At 67.6% G+C, this 19,956-nt stretch overlaps 3 protein-coding genes across 7 annotated transcripts in view; 2 read left to right on the forward strand and 1 right to left on the reverse strand.

Moving 5' to 3' along the window:
- The first annotated feature begins 44 nt into the window (after positions 1-44).
- On the forward strand, positions 45-14,327 carry LOC118706852 (aldehyde dehydrogenase family 3 member B1). 3 transcript variants are annotated; one of them, XM_045573775.1, is made up of 10 exons: positions 45-332; positions 4,502-4,664; positions 7,107-7,217; positions 7,326-7,446; positions 7,714-7,799; positions 8,141-8,222; positions 9,776-10,162; positions 11,464-11,630; positions 13,184-13,286; positions 13,747-14,327. In XM_045573775.1, the coding sequence occupies exons 2-10, from the start codon at positions 4,503-4,505 to the stop codon at positions 13,935-13,937; spliced, it is 1,410 nt and encodes a 469-aa protein (XP_045429731.1). In that variant the 5' UTR covers positions 45-332; position 4,502; the 3' UTR covers positions 13,938-14,327. The 3 variants fall into 3 exon arrangements, with proteins under 3 accessions (XP_045429731.1, XP_036272379.1, XP_045429732.1); XM_036416486.2 differs by lacking the exon at positions 45-332 and having other exon boundaries at positions 13,187-13,286; XM_045573776.1 differs by lacking the exons at positions 45-332; positions 13,184-13,286.
- CHKA (choline kinase alpha) overlaps positions 11,463-19,956 on the reverse strand; it is a 62,776-nt gene continuing 54,282 nt past the window's right edge. For all 3 annotated transcript variants that reach the window (XR_006740189.1, XR_006740191.1, XR_006740190.1), the window contains 2 exons: positions 15,043-15,055; positions 11,463-11,474 (listed from right to left, as the gene is read on the reverse strand). The gene's annotated coding sequence lies outside the window, so the exon portion shown is untranslated. The remainder of the gene's footprint in view (positions 11,475-15,042; positions 15,056-19,956) is intronic.
- NDUFS8 (NADH:ubiquinone oxidoreductase core subunit S8) lies at positions 15,869-19,711 on the forward strand. The gene is made up of 7 exons (XM_036416496.2): positions 15,869-15,929; positions 16,975-17,032; positions 17,119-17,169; positions 17,575-17,664; positions 17,752-17,924; positions 19,336-19,464; positions 19,541-19,711. Exons 2-7 carry the CDS (start codon positions 16,975-16,977, stop codon positions 19,670-19,672), a joined length of 633 nt encoding a protein of 210 aa, XP_036272389.1. The 5' UTR covers positions 15,869-15,929; the 3' UTR covers positions 19,673-19,711.

A 19,956-nucleotide genomic window follows, 5' to 3' on the forward strand; every position in this document is an offset into this window, starting at 1 on the left:
CCCGGGATTACGTAAGACGGGCCGGGAAGGATGGGGAGAAGCCGGCGTGCTGCCTGGGGAAGGGCAGGGCCGGGCTGGAACCCTCGCCCGGAGGGCGGATAGGAGTCTCTGCGGGGACTTGGGGGCGGAAGTCCCTGTTCCACCCGGATTGGGATCTAGCTCGGGTCCAGCAGGGGTCACATCCCTCAGCGGGCAGGGAGGGAGGTGGCCGTGAACCTCAGCCCAGGCTCCAGGCCAGGCGGCCCCGCCCAGGGCAGGCCCAGCCTTGGCCATTTCGTAACCAGGCGGCCACAGAGCAGGGCGCCGGAGGAAGGACAGCCGGGCAGACTCAGGTACCGTGTCTGGGAGGCCGGGGAGAGCAGCGGGCAGCGGGCCAGGGGCCTGGCTCGGGGCTGGCTCAGGCTCCGTGCCGGCAGCCCAGCGGCAGGCCGCTCCGGCCTCTGCACAGACCGGCTTTGTCTCCGGACTCCAGGCGGCTGGGGAGAAGGGGAAGGAGGGAGGGACTTCCCTTCACTGACATCTAAGGGGAGGGGAGGGGCCGAGGAGAGATCCGAGTGGGGAGGGGGCCTGGGGCCGGCCAGCAGCAGCCCCCCGTTTTGTCTGAGCGGGGCCTCCACCTTCCTCTCTCTGGGGTCACACATCCTGTGCGGGAGCCGGGCCCCCGGGTGGGGGGTCAGGCCATGCATTTGGCAATAGCACGCACTGCGCTTCCTGGGCGAAGCAGGAGGAACTGGTCACTGAGGGGCTGGGGTGGTCCCCACACCCCACGGCCCTCCGGGTAGGGAGGGGCAGCCACCCAGAGCCTCAGGGACCCCGTGGAAATCCAGGTTAAGATCAGATCGGAATCGGGAGCTTCCAGGCTGGTCCGTGACCTCCACGTCTGGCCGCTGAGAGGGTCCCCAGCCGCCCCGCTCACCTCAGTCACCCTCCCCAGCTCCGCTTCCTGCCCCGCCCGGGCCTCCGGCTGAACCCCTTGCAGGCGAGCCGAGAGGCCGTGCCCCTGCCAGAGGTCTCCTAGCAGGAGGTTTGCGATGGGGCCTTGGAGCCAGCGGACCTGGGTCTCACCCCCTCCACCCCCCTCCTCAAGCCCACATGCCTTTTCTGGGCCCCAGCTTTCTTTAGGGGCCCCGGGCCCTAGCTACACCCAGGCTGGCACAGAGCTTGGCACGGTGAGCACCTGTTATCTCTATTCTTTTCTTTTCTTTCCTTTCCTTTTCTTTTTACAGAGAGGAAGGGAGAGGGAGAGAGAGCTAGAAACGTCGATGAGAGAGAAACATCGACCAGCTGCCTCTTGCACACCCCCTACCGGGTATGTGCCCGCAACCAAGGTACATGCCCTTGACAGGAATCGAACCTGGGACCTTTCAGTCCACAGACCGACGCTCTACCACTGAGCCAAACCAGTTTAGGCAGAGCTAGAAACATTGATGAGAGAGAAACATCGATCAGCTGCCTCCTGCACACTCCCTCCTGGGGATGTGCCCGCAACCAAGGTACAAGCCCTTGACCGGAATCGAACCCGGCACCCTTCAGTCTGCAGGCCGACGCTCTATCCACTGAGCCACGCCGGTTAGGGCCACCTGGTTATTCTTATTAGAGGAATCCCAGGCCTGTGGCCTGGAGGGGACCTGCTCCGTCCTCCCCAGGTCCCAGGCCAGGGAACGGGCCTGTCCCTCATCACCGCCCAGCGGTTTAGCGACTCCTGACCCCCTCCCCCCAGCCAGAAGCAGCAGGTCCGGGACAGGAACAGATGAGAGCGTGGCCCCTCAGCCCGCCGTGCGGTCTGTGCCCCCAGAGCCTGGCCTCCGGCCCCGGGGCCTCAGAAGTGGTGAGAAGGCGAAGCAGAGGGGGGATCGTCAGGAGCGGCGGGCGAGGGGCCAGAGGCCAAGGCAGCAGGATGCAGACAACAGGCCTTCCCACCCGGCTGGGACCACGCCCTCTGCCACCTGCAGCTGAGGCCCCCGAGGTGCCCCGTCCCCCAGGGACAGGCCGCCCTGCCCCCGCCCGGCCTCGGTGGGGCTGGGGCCTCAGGCAGGGGGAGCAATGGGGGGCCCTCCCAGCGGGCCTGGTTAAATGAGTCACTCAGGGGTAGGCGATGGAACCTGACTCTTGAATCCTCACCCGAGGGTATTTTCCCATTGATTTTAGAGAGAGCGGGAGGGAGGGAGACAGAGAAACAAGCATGTGAGAGAGGCACATTGATCGGTCGCCTCCCGCACAGGCCTGGACCAGGGCCAGGGATTGAGTCTGCCTCCGAGGGGTACGCCCTTGACCGGAATCGAACCTGGACCCTCCGCAGGCCCACACTCTGTCCGCTGAGCCAAACGCCAGGCGGAGCCTGCCTCCCAGGCACTCAGGCTGCTCTGTGCGCCCAGGACGGGGGTGGGCTTGGGGAACCCTGTCATCTGTGGGTCCTTTGTGAGGTCACAGGCCCAGGGTCCCCCCAGACCCCGCGGAAGGCAGCCCTGGCTCCTCGGCATGCGGGGGTTGTGCCCGGCTCCTGCTCCCCGGCCGGCAGCCCGGGGGACCTCCGTCCAGCGTGACCAGCCGGCGGGGGCAATGTGGGGTGAGTTTGCCTCAGTGTTGCCAGGAGAGGCTGCTGGAAGGTTCCATCCAGATTCCCACCCTCCCACCCCGCCCCTGCCCCCCGCAGAGCTCCCGCCCTGCCCTGGCTCACAGCCCCTCGCCTGGGAGTGCCACTCCAGGGCCCGGGGCGGTGCGCGCCTTACATTGTTGTGGCTTCTGGGGAGCCGCTGAGAGCGCAGAGGGCCGGAGGCAGGGGGGCGGGCGGTGCCCTCCGCTGCCTGCTGAGGTCTGAGTGGCAGCGGCCCAGGGGCAGAGGGGCACTGCGGCCTCACTGGGCCCGGCTCCCAGGAGGACAGCGGGCGCTCACGTCCCCGCCTGGTGACGGGAAGCTGAGGCGGAGAGGTGGGTGACTCGCCCAAGGCTGGGCCGTTCAGAGGCAGAGGGGGGAGGGGGCACCAGCCCAGAGGGGGTCCCGAGGCCCAGCTCCTGCGCCTGGGTTTCCGCGGGGCCAGGCGCCTTCCGCCCAGACACAGGGGGGAGCTCTGAGCGCCCCTCTGCCACCCCGCCACCCGCTCTAAGGCCCCGGTGCCCGAGGTGGCTGCCCAGTGTCTCCCACCAGGAGCCGAGGCCTGTAGGTCCGCGTGGCCCCAGGCTCACCCTGTGGGCCGGCCGGGGCCCCAGCCGGGCTCCCGGCACCCAGGCCCGTTAGGCCGCCGTCCTGCGGGCTGGCTCCCAGGAAGCGGAACGCATGGTGACGGCAGCCATTGCACAACCGCGGGTGCCTCCGAGGCTCTGCTGCCAGCCGGGCTCAGGCCCGACTCGCCCTCCATAAACACCGCGCCAGCGGGCGGTGCCCTCACTGCCCCTGACGAGCAGGAGAGTGGGTGCCGGGACCCCCCAGTGAGGAACTGAGTCTAGAGGGAGGAGGGGGAGGCCCAGGGAGGAGGTCAGGGTGAAACCGGGTATTTGTGACGTGTGTAGCCCGGTGCAGCCGGAGCAGAGCCCAGGGCCCCTGTGGGGTGGGAGGGAGTAACCAGGGCAGGCTGCCTGGAGGAGGCATCAGGCTAGCTGAGACCTGAGAGGCGGAAGTCGGAGGGGCAGGAGAAAGGGGTGCCCCGGGGCCAAGGAATGTGTGCGGCAGGGCACTCCTCTGTCAAGCAAATGGGTGGGGCCCGGGGGAACATCGGGGCCTCTGCCCCACCTGCCAGCCTGCCGAGGTCTGCCCTTCCCCCCTGTCCCCACCGCTCCCGGGCTCCTCCCGCTCAGCGGCTGGCCTCTGGGAGGCCGCTCTGCCCTCTCTCTTTGGGAACGGGGAGAGGAGGCCCCTGCTCTGTCACCCTCGGAGCCACTGCCCCCCCACCCCCCAGCAATGCCCCCCGCTGGGGGCGGGGGCGGGGAACAGTGTTCTGTGTCTGGAATGTTCCCACGTGGTGGTGGTGGTGGCGGTTGGTGGCCTGTCCCTCTCAGACCCCTCCTGGCCACTCCAGGCCTGGCAGGCGAGGGCAGTCCGTCTCCAGGAGGGCGCTGGACGGGGCGGGGCCCTGGCTCGGGGCTGATTTCTGTTGGGTCCCTGGCTGCCTGCCCACCCTCCAGGGCTGTGGAGTAGCTGTCCCCAAGCCCACACCCGTCCGCACGGCCCAGGCTCCCGTCCACTGGCCAAGGGGAGCTGTCTGTGCACTGATTGGTGTGTGTGTGCGTGTGCGTGTGTGTGTGTGAGTGTGCGTGTGTGTGTGTGTATATGTGTGTGTGTGCGTGTGTGAGAGTGTGCGTGTGTGAGAGTGTATATGTGTGTGTGTGCAGTGTGTGTGTGTGTGTGCGGTGTGGGGGTGTGTGTGTGTGCGTGAGCAGGGCCAGCCCTGGCCCTCGGGTCACACAGTGCAGTGAGGGTGTCTGTGAGCCCACATGGGTGCAGGAGGGGGTGGGGCAGGTGCCCAGAAGGCGGGGACTCCTGCCCACGCGCTCCGCTGCCTCCCAGGATGGACCCCTTCGAGGACACGCTGCAGCGGCTGCGGGAGGCCTTCCGCGAGGGGCGCACGCGGTCAGCGGAGTTCCGGGCGGCGCAGCTCAAGGGCCTGGACCGCTTCCTGCGGGAGCACAAGCAGCAGCTGCAGGAGGCGCTGCTGCAGGACCTGCGCAAGGTGAGGGCGGGGCGGGGCGGGGCGGGGCGGGGCGGGGCGGGGCGGGGCGGGGGCGGGGACAAGGAGCCTGGGGACAGCCTCATCCTCTATGAAGCGGAAGTCAGAGCCCATCCGACTCCGCCCTCTGCGGCCCCTAACCGTCCTCTCCCTTCACCCATTCACTCAGCCTCTTCCACTCGGTACTGACTGAGCACCGGCTATGAGAGGGGACTGTTCTGGGATCTAGAGATGCAAACAGAGTGACACAGTCCCTGGGCCCAGCAAGCTGGCCTCCTGCCCAAACATGACGGCAAATAGATAACCACACAGCGTGGTGCCGGCCTACCTAGTGTGAAGGGAGGGAGAGGGCGGGGATCAGGAGCTGCTTTATCCTGGGGGTCAGGGAGGATTTCTCTGAGGAGACGGCGTCTGAGCAGAGACAGAGGAGGAGGGGAAGGGTCCCAGCAGGCACAGCATGTGCAAAGGCCCTGAGGCCCGAGGTGCTGGGGTGTTGATGCTTGAGGAGCAGCAAGGAGGCCAGCAGAGCTGCACAGGAGGTGGGGCCCGGGGGTGTGGGCCTCACACGCAGGACCCCATGGGCTTCACCTGGTACAGGGCCCACACCCTGAGGCCTGGGGGCTCGGCCCCTCCGGATTCCAGCAGGAGCCGTGGCCGGACTCCCAGAAACACCCTTTCTGGCAGGCAGCCCTCCTCAGCTGGCAGGCCCACTGCTGAGCTGCCTGGGACAGCTGTTCAGCGGGTCCTTTGGAAAAATGTCCCTGTGCACATTGCAAAGGCCACAGTGTCCAGACCCTCCCCGTTCGTCCCACGGGCCCCTCACCACCCGAGCCCGCAGAGCCAGCCCGAGGCTCCTTGTCAACCAGCGAGAGGAAGTGGTGTTTGATCCTCACGCCCGGGAGGGGACCTCAGTGCTGGGTGCTTGTTGGCTGCCCACCCGCCCGGTGGTCACCTCCTGTCCCCGGGGGACGGCAGTCCCGTGTTGGCTTGTCCTGAGCTTGTCTTGTCTTAGTTCTAAACCCGAGGATGTCCAAGGAAGGGCCTGGGGCCTCCTGAGCCCACACACGGGACTCTGCCTTGCCCCTGGGGTCCAGCCCTGGCTGCTCTGGGCCTGCCTCCCACCCTCAGGTCCACCAGCCCCTGCCCTCCCCTTCCTCCTCCCCCACTTTCCCAGCGGGCAGCTGCTCCACTCAGGTCACAGAGAGACACGATGCCCGGTGCCAGCAGGGCCAGGGGTCCCTCTGCCCGCTTCCCAGACACTCAGCCAGGTGCCTGCCTGTCCCCGGAGCAGCCACAGACTTCTAGCCGAGTGCCTCGGAGCGCCTGGGGTGGTGGATGGGGTCCCCGTCCACAGGGAGAGCAGACGCTGGCCAGGAAGGCTTGTCTGAGAGGGTGGCTCCTGCTAAGACTGCTCCCTTCTCGGAGTCGGCAAACCTCCTTACCAGTGCCGTAGCCACGTGACACCCAGGCACCCCCATCGCCCTTTCTGGAATGATCTGTTATGAAACCAGGGCTCCCGTCCGTGCTCTCCTCTGCTCTCCCCGTCTCCAGGGGCTGGCCCAGCCTCCCTGTGGGGACGGTCCCATTCCCCGGGCGTGGTGGGGGGCGGGGGTACCGCCACGGAGCCTCTGCCACCGCCCAGGGCTGGCCGGCTGCCCTGCCGCGGAGCGGAGGCCTGAGCTGCTGTCTGTCTGGCCCCTCTCCCATCCCGGCTCCTCGAGGCCCCGGGAGCCCGGCCCACAGAGGGAGCGGTGGCCAGAACACTCACGTGGCCCCTCCCTCTGGTCTTGCAAGTTCTTTTTTAAAATATATTTTATTGATTTTTTTACAGAGAGGAAGAGAGAGGGATAGAGAGTTAGAAACATCAATGAGAGAGAATCATCAATCAGCTGCCTCTTGCACACCCCCTACTGGGGATGTGCCCGCAACCAAGATGCATGCCCTTGACCGGAATTGAACCTGGGACCTTTCAGTCCGCAGGCTGATGCTCTATCCACTGAGCCAAACCGGTTTCGGTGCAAGTTCTGTCCCCAAACCTGCCCCGCCCTGTTCTGCACGAATCCTCTCAGCTAACCCCAAAGGGCCTTCCCTCAGTCACCCCTAAGCAGGCACAGAGGACACAGCCCTGGCCCGACACAGCCTACTCTCGGCGAGAGGTCAATGGGGGGAGAAGGGGGAGACAAATGTAAGACTTTAAACAATCAAGAATTTAAATAAAAAACAAACTAACAGCCTGCTCTTCCAAAATCACGGTGTCCAGGTGGGTCCAGGGGCAGGTTTTCTGTTGCGTCCGCAGCCGCATCCCTGGCTCCAGCACAGCCCCGGACACTGAGCGCTCACTGACCTCGGGTGTGTGTGTGTGAGGGAACAAACGCAGGCTGTGCTCAGAGGAGGCTGTGCCCGCCCCAGGCCTCTGGCCACGAGCTGACCCCCCCCTCCCCCCAGTCAGCCTTTGAGGCGGAGTTGTCGGAGCTCAGCATCAGCCACGCCGAGATTAACTTGGCCCTCAGGAACCTGCGAGCCTGGATGAAGGATGAGAAGGTGCCCAGGAACCTGGTGAGACACGTGGGGGGCTATCCACTGGGCCGCCCCTGGGGCGAAGGGTGGTGCCGAGGGGCTGGAGCCTCAGACCTCATCCCTCACCACCACGCCGGCCCGGCACAGGCCACCCAGCTGGACTCGGCCTTCGTCCGGAAGGAGCCCTTCGGTGTGGTGCTCATCATCGCCCCCTGGAACTACCCCCTGAACTTGATCCTGGTGCCCCTGGTGGGCGCCATCGCGGCAGGTGAGCACCCAGCCTCGACCTCCCCCCGGCCCCTCCCTCAGGGCCTCACGGGGCCCGCGGAGCCCGGGGGAGCGGTGGCACTGGGTGGCTAAGTTAGTACAGCTGGCATCTGGCTCCCCCCCTCCGGGCTGCTGACCTTGGGCCTGCTGGTCGCCTCTCTGAGCCAGATTCCTCACCAGAGGGCAGTGAGGCCGACCTGGCCTGCAGGTGAGAGGCCTGCACGGTCCCCTGGCCCAGCTCTGCCCACCCTGCCCTGCCTGCCCGCAGGGAACTGCGTGATGCTGAAGCCCTCGGAGGTGAGCAAGAACACCGAGAAGATCCTGGTCGAGATGCTGCCCCGCTACCTGGACCGGGTGAGCAGAGCGGGCGGCCCCAGGGCTGGGCCGCACCCAGTTCCAACTCACGCCTGCCTCCTGTGGGTCGAGTGGCCCTGGCCAAGTCACCACTCCTCTCAGCCTCAGTTTCCCTCCTAGTAACACAGAGGGGTGGCGGCCATGGCAGTGCTCTGGTTAGCCTGTCTCCTGGGGGTCCCTGTGCCCCAACTGTGGCCTCAGCCTTCTCACCAGCCCCGCCGGGCCCCAGGCCCTCTCCCCACTTCACCCCATGAAGCCCGAGAGCCTGCAGTCCCGGGCCAGGCCAGGCCGAGGGGACAGGCCGGGCTGGGTCCCAGGGCGCCCTCTGCCTGTCCCCGCAGAGCTGCTTTGCCGTGGTGCTGGGCGGGCCCGAGGAGACGGGGCAGCTGCTGGAGCACAAGTTCGACTACATCTTCTTCACGGGTGAGCGGCCTGCTGCGGGCGGCCGGAGCGGGAGGAGGGGGGCCTGCACCAGCCCCACCTGGAGGGGTCTTGTCCCCAACCCTGAGAGAGGCCTCAGTGCCAAGGCAGAGGGGCAGCCAGAACTCAGAGGGGAAGTGCCCCGCGGTGCCCGGAGGAGGCTGGGAGCAGCGCTGGACCCGGGCCCCCCTCCTCCCCTGGCACAGACCTCTGGATTCGGTGTCCAGCCTGGATCACCCACCGGCCAGGGTTGGCCTATGGAAGCAGAGGGGCCAGGGGCTCAGCTGTTCCTGCCGATTTTGGGGGGGGTGGGAGGTACAGAGAGGCAGCCGGGAGGGTGCCAATCCAACCTCCACCATCACGCCACACAGCGGGACCGGCTTCGGGCGCTGGCCCCCAGGACGGAGGGTACAGAGGCAGGCAGACCGAGGCTGGCTCCAGGCCGGGTCCCGGGGCGGCCGGCACAGAGGCCTACGGCCGCCACGCCCACCCGCCAGGCCGTGGTGGTCTCACGGTAGACTGAGCCATCCGCACACCGGCCCGTCTAGAGGACACACGGGCCCTGGTCGTACCGCGTGGCTGGGAAGCAGCGGCATTTCCTCCATCAGAGGGAGTCTCCTCAGAGCCGCCCGCGCCAGGCTCCCACGGGCACCGGTGGGGGGGCTTCAGTGGAATTCAACAAGGGGAGGTGTGGGGGGTAGGAGTCCTCAGACAGGGAGATGTTTGCAGAGGCTGGAGGAGCGGAGGAGGAGCCTGTGAGGGAGCAGCAGCAGAACAGTGGCTGACCCGGGCCAGTGTGGGCAGGAGAGGCCCAGGACTGGGGTGGGTGGGGGTAGGGTCGGGGGTGGCTGAGAGGAGGACCCGTGAGACCCAGGAGATCACCCAGAGGAGCAGGTGGGACCAGCCAGGAGGGGAGGGAGGAGCGGGTGCAGAGGGGGCAAGGCTGCCAGGCGGCTCAGGGAGAGGAGAGACCGAATGTCCGCGGCTGCAGCTGGATAGGAGTTGCCAAGGGTTGGAGGGGGGTGTTTGTTTTGTTTTAGGATGTATTTTTATTGATTTCAGAGAGGCGGGGAGAGGGAGAGAGAGATAGAAACATCAATGATAAGAATCACTGATCGGCTGCCTCCTGCATGCCCTCTACTGGGGATCAAGCCCACATCCGCTATCTGGGCATGTGCCCCTGACCGGAATTGAACCCAGGACCCTTCAGTCCGCAGGCCCACGCTCTATCCACTGAGCCAAACCAGCTAAGGGGGGCTGGGGGGTCTAGAGGAGCGTGAAGTGGTGAGGAGTGCAGGGCAACGTGTGGACACCTGCAGGGGAGGGTCAGAAATCAGAAGCAGGAAGGGCGGGGGGCGGGGCATTGCAGAGGGTCCTGCTAGTGCAGTGATTGGCAGGGGAAAGCCAATGAGGCCTGGCAGCTCCCGGACTCAACCCCCTGTCCAGGGAGACACAGGGCGGGGAGTGAACCCCCTTGAGGGATCCCAGTCCCCAAACCGAGGCCGTCCCACCAGTCCAGGCGAATGAGGGACCCTCGGGGTTTCTTTCACGCACAGGGAGCACTCGAGTCGGCAAGATCGTCATGGCCGCGGCCGCCCAGCACCTGACGCCCGTCACGCTGGAGCTGGGGGGCAAGAACCCCTGCTACGTGGACGACGACTGCGACCCCCAGACCGTGGCCAACCGCGTGGCCCTGTTCCGCTACTTCAACGCCGGCCAGACCTGCGTGGCCCCCGACTACGTGCTGTGCAGCCCCGCCATGCAGGAGCGGCTGGTGCCCGCCCTGCAGGCCGCCATCACCCGCTTCTACGGCGAGGACCCCAGGGCCTCCCCGGACCTGGGCCGCATCATCAGCGACAAGCACTTCCAGCGGCTCCGGGGCCTGCTGGGCTGCGGCCGCGTGGCCGTCGGGGGCCAGAGCGAGGAGAGCGACCGCTACATCGGTGAGTCCGCCCTCCCGCCCGGCCCCGGGCGAGGCCCTTCCTGCTGGAGCCACAGCGGGGCCGAGTCCGGGCCCTGAGGTTCCCAGGGCCCCACGGATGGAGCCCAGCCAGGTCCACGGCTGTCGCCACGACCCCCGGACACGAATGCCACGTGTCGCCGTGGTCTGAGCCTGTGACCCCGCGACCCCGCCCAGAGCTGGGCCCAGGTCCAGGCTCACAAACGCAGACCCCCAGCCTCAGCCCCGGGCTCCTGAGAGCCCGCGGTTCCCGCCTGGGCACCCGCCGGGCTGTCCTTACAGAGCGGCCCGGCCTCTGGGCCACACGGCTCCGTGGTGACGCAGCTGCTCCAGCAGGCTGGGCCTGGGCCCTCGGGCTCCAGGGCTGAGACCCAGTCCCCCTGAGACCGTAAGACCGCTCTGGGCCCGGTTCCCGGTCCCCACTCAGGGCCGTGGGGAGACTCTCCCCTAGAACACCCCGAGCCGGAGCCGAGCCGCCCCTGTGCCCGGGCTGAGCCCCCTGTGCCCGGGCTGAGCCGCCCCCTGTGCCCGGGCTGAGCCGCCCCCTGTGCCCGGGCTGAGCCGCCCCCTGTGCCCGGGCTGAGCCGCCCCCTGTGCCCGGGCTGAGCCCCCTGTGTCCGGGCTGAGCCGCCCCCTGTGCCCGGGCTGAGCCCCCTGTGCCCGGGCTGAGCCGCCCCCTGTGCCCGGGCTGAGCCGCCCCCTGTGCCCAGGCTGAGCCCCCTGTGTCCGGGCTGAGCCCCCTGTGTCCGGGCTGAGCCCCCTGTGTCCGGGCTGAGCCGCCCCGTGCCCGGGCTGAGCCGCCCCCTGTGCCCGGGCTGAGCCCCCTGTGCCCGGGCTGAGCCGCCCCCTGTGCCCGGGCTGAGCCCCCTGTGCCCAGGCTGAGCCCCCTGTGCCCGGGCTGAGCCGCCCCCTGTGCCCGGGCTGAGCCGCCCCCTGTGCCCGGGCTGAGCCGCCCCCTGTGCCCGGGCTGAGCCCCCCCTGTGCCCGGGCTGAGCCCCCTGTGCCCGGGCTGAGCCGCCCCCTGTGCCCGGGCTGAGCCCCGTGTCCGGGCTGAGCCCCCTGTGTCCGGGCTGAGCCCCCTGTGCCCGGGCTGAGCCCCCTGTGCCCGGGCTGAGCCCCCCCTGTGCCCGGGCTGAGCCCCCCCTGTGCCCGGGCTGAGCCGCCCCCTGTGCCCGGGCTGAGCCGCCCCCTGTGCCCGGGCTGAACCCCCTGTGCCCGGGTTGAGCCGCCCCCTGTGCCCGGGCTGAGCCCCCTGTGCCCGGGCTGAGCCCCCCGTGCCCGCAGCCCCCACGGTGCTGGTGGACGTGCAGGAGACGGAGCCGGTGATGCAGGAGGAGATCTTCGGGCCCATCCTGCCCATCGTGACCGTGAGCAGCTTGGACGAGGCCGTGGACTTCATCAACCGCCGGGAGAAGCCGCTGGCGCTGTACGCCTTCTCCCGGCGCAGCCAGGTGGGCCGGGCAGGGCTGGACAGGTGGGGCAGGGGCCCGCAGTGACCAAGGGACCTGGAGGGAAGGGGTGCTGGCCCTCTGGGCAGTCACCGGAGTTGCTGGTGGGCGGCAATCTTGGTTGTCTCTGCCCTTTCTCTCGGGAGCAGCCATGGCCCCCTCAGCCAGCCCTCCTCCACCTGGTGGCTAGTGTCCCTTCTCAGTGCCCAGCTCATGAAGGCACACACATGGGCAGGAGTGAGGAGGGTGAAGGACCAGAACACACAGGCCAAGGATGGGCCCTGGTCCCACTCCTGGCCCCTCACCTGCCGCCTCAGCTTTGCTAAGCCCCTGGGGCAGCCCCGCGCCTCAGGGCAGCACCTGCAGCTCAGAGCACACCTCCCTCCTCAGCCAGCTCTCACGAGACCCTGCAGACTCGACAACACTTTTTAAAATGAGCTTTTTATTTGGGAATAACTAGACTTACAGGAACGTTACAGATGGCCCAGGGACCATAGACCACACCCCAACCCCCGGGGAAGGGCCCTGACATTGGTCAGGGGCGGACGTTGGCGCAGCACAGTCACTGGACTCCACACTCAGTTCCGATTTGCCAGTTTTTCTTTCTGCCCCGGGATCCGAGCCGGGTCCTCGGTGTGTGTCCTTGTCCCAGCTCCTTGGCCTGTCTCCCTGCTTCACGGGAGCCCGCCCATCCTGCTTTTCTCCACCTCCTTCCTCCCTGGGCCTACAAGGGGCTCCGGCTCACCTCCTCTCCACCAGCCTACAGCCAGCCGCTCCTCCGGGACCCGGGCTCACCAGGGTCATGTTCACATAAGAGCCACATGGGGTTTTTGGAATGGGGGTCACCTGGCAGAGAGGCTTTCAAGCTTCTGACTGCCCAGGCCTGGTCCCAGGATGCAGGGACCCGTAAGGCACTGGACTCTCCCAGACTTATTCCTACTCCTCCCGAAGACCGCCATCCCCCCTCCACCCCTGTGGTCATGACTGCTGGTCTCAACTGGCCGCTGAGCCCCTTGATGGGGGTCCACTGCCACCACTGACGAGCGCTGACCCAGTGTCATCTGGGGGTCACACCCTGGGACAGATTTTAATGACAATAAGTGACTACTCACCTTTCCCTCTCATTCTTCAAGTAAACCTGCAGAGCGGAGAGGAGAGGGCCTCCTAAAGCAAGCGAAGGCCAAGTTCATGTTCTAAATACCCACTCATCTCATGACTGTCTGACCTCCCTGTGCCACACTTCCCTGCTCCTCAGCCTCCTACCTGCCCTGCACGCCTGGGGGCCCTTTCTCGCTCTGCCCCCGAGACACCCAGGCACCACATCCCTCTCTGGGCACCTCCCCTGCACTCGGCATGTCCCCCGCACCTTCCCGCCAGAGGCTCGGAGACATGCCGCGTGGGGAGTTTGGTGCAGGCTGCGGAACCGTGCCCTCCACTGGTCCCACCCCTTGGGGTCACAGAGGGGCCCCGGACCCTTCCTGGGGCCCTCACGGGCCGGACAGAGCCCCGGGGCGGGGTGGGGGCGGCCCAGCCACTCGGCTCCTGGCTGCTTGTTCCAGGTGGTGAAGCAGGTGCTGGCGCGGACCAGCAGCGGGGGCTTCTGTGGCAACGACGGCTTCATGCACCTGATCCTGGCCAGCCTGCCTTTCGGAGGAGTGGGTAGGTGTGGCAGGGCCCTGCACTCTTACCTCACCGGACGGGTGGCCCCAGAACCGTCCAGACCTGCCTCTGCATGACATGAGTGGGGTCTGTCTGGGAGGGAATCTGATCCTACGACTCCCACGAAAACCTCCCCCGGCTGCCAGGCCCCTGCTGGCCACCGAGGGCCTGGCAGCTTCCAGAGGCAGCCCTTCCTGCCCGGCCGCACTGAGCTCTGCCAGGTCCTAACGCCACAGGTCAAACACCTGGCGTCTCCAACGCGTGCTGAGCTGGTGCCAAGCTCGGGGCTGAGCCCTTTACCCAGTCTCACGATGAGCCAGCCCGCTTTCCAGATGGGAGACCAAGGCTCGAGGGGTGAAGCAGCCGCCCAGGGGGCACCGAGTGACTGGCAGAGCCCACCTGTGTCGCCTCAGCCGGCCACCGAGGCCTGACTGCCACGCTCTGTGCCCTCCCTATCCAGGGGCCAGCGGCATGGGCAGCTACCACGGCAAGTTCTCCTTCGACACCTTCTCCCACCACCGCGCCTGCCTGCTGCGCAGACCCGGGCTGGAGAAGATGTACTCCGTCCGCTACCCGCCCTACTCGCCGCGCAGCCTGAGGGTGCTGCTGCTGGCCATGGAGACCCGGGGCTGCAGCTGTACCCTGCTCTGAGCCCGCCGCGGGCACCGGGTCCGTCCCTCCTGCCGCGCCAGAGGCCGCCTGTGTCCTGGGGGGTGGAGATGTGGCCTCGAGTCCGGGGCACAAGGATGAGAAGACCTGCCAGGGCCCCAGCCCAGCCCGGGCTCGGCCTCCCATCTTCCGGCCCTCAGCCTCCTCCTCAGCCGCCCCCACTAGGATGGGAACCTCAATGCCAGGCGCCTGCGTCCCGGGGGAGGGCAGACATAGGCACCCGTGAGCCACGCCCTCCCGGGGAGGGTGCCGAGGGGCTCGGGCCTGAGCTGCTCCGTCTGCACAGCGGAGTGAATAACAGTATCTCAGAGGGCTGTGAGGTGGCATCTGGGAGCTTAATAAACAGGAGCTGCGGGCCCCGAGCTCCAGACACCCCGTGTCCTGGTCTTCCCTCCCGCCTCCGCCTCCGGCTCCAGCTCAGGTGAGCCGCCTGCGGGGACTCTCCCTTCCCTTCAGCTCAGGCTCCTCCACGCACCACGTCCCACACTGGGCTCACCCGCTCCGCCCTGCTCACCCTCCTGGGCCGGATGCCGTGCACTGGTCCCCCATACCGCCCGCTCGGCACCCCTCCCCCTTCATCTCCCGAGCCTGAGGTGACCAGACGTCCCGATTTTCAACCATTTGTCCTGCGCTGTTTTAAAGTCCCGATGAAGCCCTGATTTTTAATAATTTGTCCCGCGGCGTTTTAAATCGGGACTTTTTTTAAATGCCGAGGGACAAATTGTTAAGAATCGGGACTTGCCGAAACCTGTTTGGCTCAGTCGATAGAGCGTCGGCCTGCGGACTGAAAGGTCCCGGGTTCGATTCCGGTCAAGGGCATGTGTCTTGGTTGCGGGCACATCCCCGGTGGGGGGTGTGCGGGAGGCAGCTGGTTGATGATTCTCTCATTGATGTTTCTAACACTCTATCCCTCTCTCTTCCTCTCTGTGAAAAATCAATAAAATATATATATTTTTTAAAACCGGGCTGTCCCGCCCAAAGCGGGACGCCCGGTCACCTGACCCAAGCCCCGCCTCTCAGCGAGCCCCGAGGGTGCTGACCCCACAGCTGCCCGGATCCACGCACGAACCACGGCGCCCAGGGCCACCCCTCGCCCGCCTCTGCCCGGCCCCGCTGCTCCCCCCAGAGCGCCAGGAGCCTGCCTGCGGCCCGGGGCCCGCAGCCCTGCCGACCCGGCCGGAGGCCCCGCCGGGCCCCGCGCCCCGCTCACGCCCGTGGCCACGTCCTTCCGGGGAGCTCCGCACACACGGGTGGGCCCGCTCCGCTCCCACCGCACTCGGCCTGACAGCACCGCCTCCACCCCGTCCCCGCCCCGGGCACAGCGGCTCAGGCCGCCTCCGAGCCCGCCTCCGAGCCCCGCCTCCGAGCCCCGCCTCCGAGCCCCGCCTCCGAGCCCCGCCTCCGAGCCCCGCCTCCGGTCGTCCGCCGCACACGCCGCCGAGGAAACACGGTTGGCGGCGGGTGAGGGTCGGGCTCCCGGGTCACGTCGAGGACTCGGTGCGGGGAGCCGCACTTGGCGGGCCCAGGGCGCGGACCCAGGGCACAGGTCCGGCCTCAGTGCCCCGTGGGGAACGGACAATGACCGCCCCAGGCCTCCGTCAGGCCCCGCACAGACCGCCGCCGGCGCTCCTCACCGCATTTACCACACGCCCCGCGGCGGCCGGCCGGAACCGCCCCACGCCACGCCCCGGATGTCCCGCCCCCAGGCCCCCGGGTCCTCGCTGATTGGCCTCTCCGATAGAACATGGCGGCGCTACACATAACTTCGAGCGCCTGCTCTCCCGTAGCCAATCAGAGGAAAGGTATTTCTACGTCCCGCCTCTTCGGTTGCGATACTGGCCAATCAGAGCACACCGTGAAGAGTCAGCGCGGAGAGGCGAAACCAGCCGGCCCAATGGCAGCGCCCAAGGGTGTGAGGCTCCGCCTCTCGGAGAGCAGGCCGCTCGGTAGGGGAAGGAGTGGCAACGCTTCAAGGTGGGTGTCTGGGCTCCGCCGCTGAGGCCGGGCTTGGGCAGCGCGGCGTCGGGAGCGAGGGTGGCGCCTCCGCTGGTCTTGCTGGCTCTGCCCCGGGGCCTCCTCTCGGCGCGCGGAGACCCCTCCGTCCCCGTGCCCTTGAGCGTGCAACGGCGGGACCTGGAAGTCGGCGTCCTCGGGGCGCATGCGCCGCGGCGTCCTTGGGGTCAGAGGTCATGTCATGGGGAAGGTCGAAGGAGATGGGTTGGTGCCTTAAACTGAAGTCAGTGGTCGAAAGAAATGGACCCGTTAGAAGTCACAGGTCACGGGAGGGGCCGTCGTGAGGTCCCGCGAAGTGCCCTGCTCTGGGCTGCACCCCGGGCTTGTAGGAACCCCCTTCGTTCTTACGGTCCCCCCACTTCCCATCGGGGAGACAGGCCAGGTGACCCGCCCGCCCAGGGTCACTGGACAGTCTGGTGGACAGCTCCAGAAGGGCCTGGTGCTGGGAGAGGAGTTCGATCTTGAGGGTTATTTAAGCCTCGGTTTCCAGCAGGGCCGGGCTGGGGGTGGGAAGGGAGGGCTCTGCTGGATCCGGTCCTGGTCCCAACCTCCCGGAGCCTGACTTTGGGCGAGTCACCACCACCGAGCTGCGGCTGCTCACCGTGCCTCCCGGGGGGTCCTGGTAAGGACCGGACAGCTGAGCGTGGCCCCTCGCACCGGGCGCTGGTGCAGGGACCTCGCCATCGCCACAGGCGGCCACTGGCGGTGTCGATGGGGTCTGCGTGGGAGGATGAACAGGAGCACTGGCGGGGGAGGGAGGAGAGGTGGATTGGAAAGATTTCTCAGAAGGTGAGAAGATGGAACTCGGGCCCTCGCACGCTGAGCTGTCATGTTGGCGGGCTGGGACAGCAAGGCCGTCTGTGCCTCCGGCAGGAATGGGGTTAAGTAGGAGACCGGATGACACCGTGGCCCTGGGCCCAAGGGTAGGTCTCCTGCAGAGCCTGAGTTTCTGGGGGGCCGGGTCCGGGACCCATCGCCCCTCCCTCCCTCCCTCTCACACCTGCAGATGCACTGCCTGCCCACGCCTGCCGCGCTCCGGGCCCTGGCCCGGGCCCTTCGTGCAGGTAGGACGGAGGGGAGGGCCGCCCTGGGCGCGGGAGCCGGGCCTGGCCTGAGGCGGCAGCTGCACAGCTCGGCCCTCTCCTTGCAGGGCCTCCCAGCACCCGGAGCCTCCACAGCAGCGCCGTGGCCGCCACCTACAGTGAGTCGCGGGGCGTCGCCTGCCACAGGCAGGGGCGAGGCCGGCTGTGCCATGTCTGCCCGCCCGGAGCTCCGTTTCCTCTCCGTACAGTGGGAGGAGGGTCCGGACTGTATGACCCACGGGGACAGTCTCATCGCAGGGGTGGGGCCGTCCCTCGGCCACAGTGTGATCTCAGCTCCCCCGTGGGGGCGGGAGAGGGCTGCCCGGTGTGAGCTCTGGGCGCCCATGCCGCCTCCTCAGGACCCCGAACCCTAAGCCTCTCCCAGGCCTCACCTCCTGGCTCAGGGCCGCACAGTCCCAGGGCCCAGGCCGGTTCGGGAAGCTTTGGCGCATGAACAGCGCAGGGGCGGCTGTGCCTGCAGAGGGCGCGGCCTCTCCTCCCTGAGCTGCCCGTCTGCCCCGCAGAGTACGTGAACCTGCGGGAGCCCCCGATGGACATGAAGTCAGTGACCGACCGGGCGGCTCAAACCCTCCTGTGGACTGAGCTCATCCGAGGTGGGCCCTGCGGGAGGGCCGGGCGGGCTGGCGTGGGACCCAGTGACCAGCGGTGAGGCCTCACCAGCCCTGCCTCTGATCCCACAGGCCTGGGCATGACCCTGAGCTACCTCTTCCGGGAGCCGGCCACCATCAACTACCCGTTCGAGAAGGGCCCGCTGAGCCCGCGCTTCCGCGGGGAGCACGCCCTGCGCCGCTACCCGTCTGGGGAGGAACGCTGCATCGCCTGCAAGCTCTGCGAGGCCGTGTGCCCGGCCCAGGTGAGCCGGCCGCCGGCGCCGCCCGCGCCGCCCGGCCCTGCCGGGGGGGGGGGAGCCTGCTGCTGAGAGGGAGGCTGGGAACTGGCACGGCCAGTGTGTCTCCAGTAACGCCCTCCCCCTCTCTGAGCCACGTCCCCCTGTGAATGGGAACCGGCTCAGAGTCCGTGGTCACTGAGTCAGCGGGTAAGCTTCCCACCCTGAGCAGCCCGCATGGCACAGGGTGCTGCCCGGAGGCCCGGTCAGGGCCGTGGCACCGGGCCTGTGGCCGCAGGGTGGCACCGAGGGTCCATTCCCCGGGCACAGCAGCCGCTTCCGGAGCCCTGCCTGTGCCTGTCACAGGGCCAGCCCCGAGGACACGCAAACCAGTGGAGGCTGTCACTGCCCCCGAGCCCCCGTGTTTGGTTCGGTCGGAGGGTCCCTGGCCTGGCTGGGTAGAATCAGAGGCCCGTCGGCAGACAGACCCTCGGCATGCCAGCAGGAGCCCGCAGGCCCAGCGACCCCGCACGGGGGCTGCTCCAGGACCCCGTGTCCGAGACCCAGGAGGCTCCCTCTGAGCCAGGCACGTCTCCTGGCCGCTCCCTGGCTCCGGGCCCCAGGCTGGGGCCTCGGGCCTTCAGTCCAGCCACCAACACGCGACAGCATGAAGCTCCAGGCAGCCCGTGCCGCCCGCAAGCCAGGCTCTGCCAGGTTCTTATAGTAACTCCGGAAAGAGATCGGGATCCCTGTTTTTAAATACGTTTGTATGGGTTTTTAGAGCGGGGAGGGGAGAGAGAAACCTCAACAGGCCGCCCCCTCCACATCGCCTCCTGAGGATGGAGCCAGACCGGTGCCTTTTTGGCCCAACCAGCTGGGCCGCACCGGCCAGGGCTGTTCCCTTTTCATAGATGAGGCGACCAGCCAAGGTCCCTCTGTGAGTGCTGGGCCTGTGGGGGCTTTGCCACCCTGCTTTGAAGACCCTCCTGACGGGGGTTGGCACAGGCTGTGCCCAGGAACAGAGTTAAGGACTGGCCTTCGAGTCTGGCTCTGCCCCTCGCCTCTGTGTGGCTTAGGGAAGCCCCGCAGCCTGCTGAGCCTGTGTCTGGCCGATGGGTGGGGAGGCAGGGGTGAGGGGGAGGGCGGTTCCGCACACACCAGGAGCTGCCGGAACGGCAAGTGACAGCCTCCCTCCGGGACAAACAGGAAGAATGCCATCGGGGGGAGATGCTAAGGAGAAGCCGACGCGGACGCGGCGTGGCTGCTGGGTCAGGAGGGCGGCCTTGGCTGAGGGGATGGCAGAGGGTCTGCTCTGCAGGCCCCAGGGGATGAGTGCCCAGCGGGCCCGGCTGTGCAGACGGGTGGATGGGCAGTGAGGGGCACCCTGTGCTCCGAGCGGGGAGCCTGGCAGGTGACCGCACCCTGAGCCGCCCCCCAGGCCATCACCATCGAGGCGGAGCCGCGCGCCGACGGCAGCCGCCGAACCACGCGCTACGACATCGACATGACCAAGTGCATCTACTGCGGCTTCTGCCAGGAGGCCTGCCCCGTGGACGCCATTGTCGAGGTGAGTGGGCCCCGGGGGCGAGGGGGGGAGGAGCTCCTTGGAGAGGCCTGACGGCCGCCTGCACCCCCACCCGCAGGGCCCCAACTTTGAGTTCTCCACGGAGACGCACGAGGAGCTGCTGTACAACAAGGAGAAGCTGCTGAACAACGGGGACAAGTGGGAGGCCGAGATCTCCGCCAACATCCAGGCCGACTACCTGTACCGGTGACGGCCCGGCGCGGCCCGCCAATAAAGAGGCTCTGACCCCGCTCTGTCCTGTGTGTCTGTCCACGCGGCCGAGCCAGCCCCTCCCGCCAGGCCCTCCTGGGCTGCTGGCCACACGTCTTTCCAGCACGTTCCCCAGGGCCTGGGATCCGGTGTCCAAGCGTCCCTGAGGCTCCCACCGCCTCAGGCAGAAGCCGTCACTGGCAGACGCTCAGAAATGCCGGATCATTCTTTTTGGTCAGAGTGAGGCCTGCTGTGGGGGTGACAGTCATGAGATGGTGACACAGG

This window comes from Pipistrellus kuhlii, unplaced genomic scaffold (genome assembly GCF_014108245.1).
Source record: "Pipistrellus kuhlii isolate mPipKuh1 unplaced genomic scaffold, mPipKuh1.p scaffold_m20_p_56, whole genome shotgun sequence".
NCBI lineage: Eukaryota > Metazoa > Chordata > Mammalia > Chiroptera > Vespertilionidae > Pipistrellus > Pipistrellus kuhlii.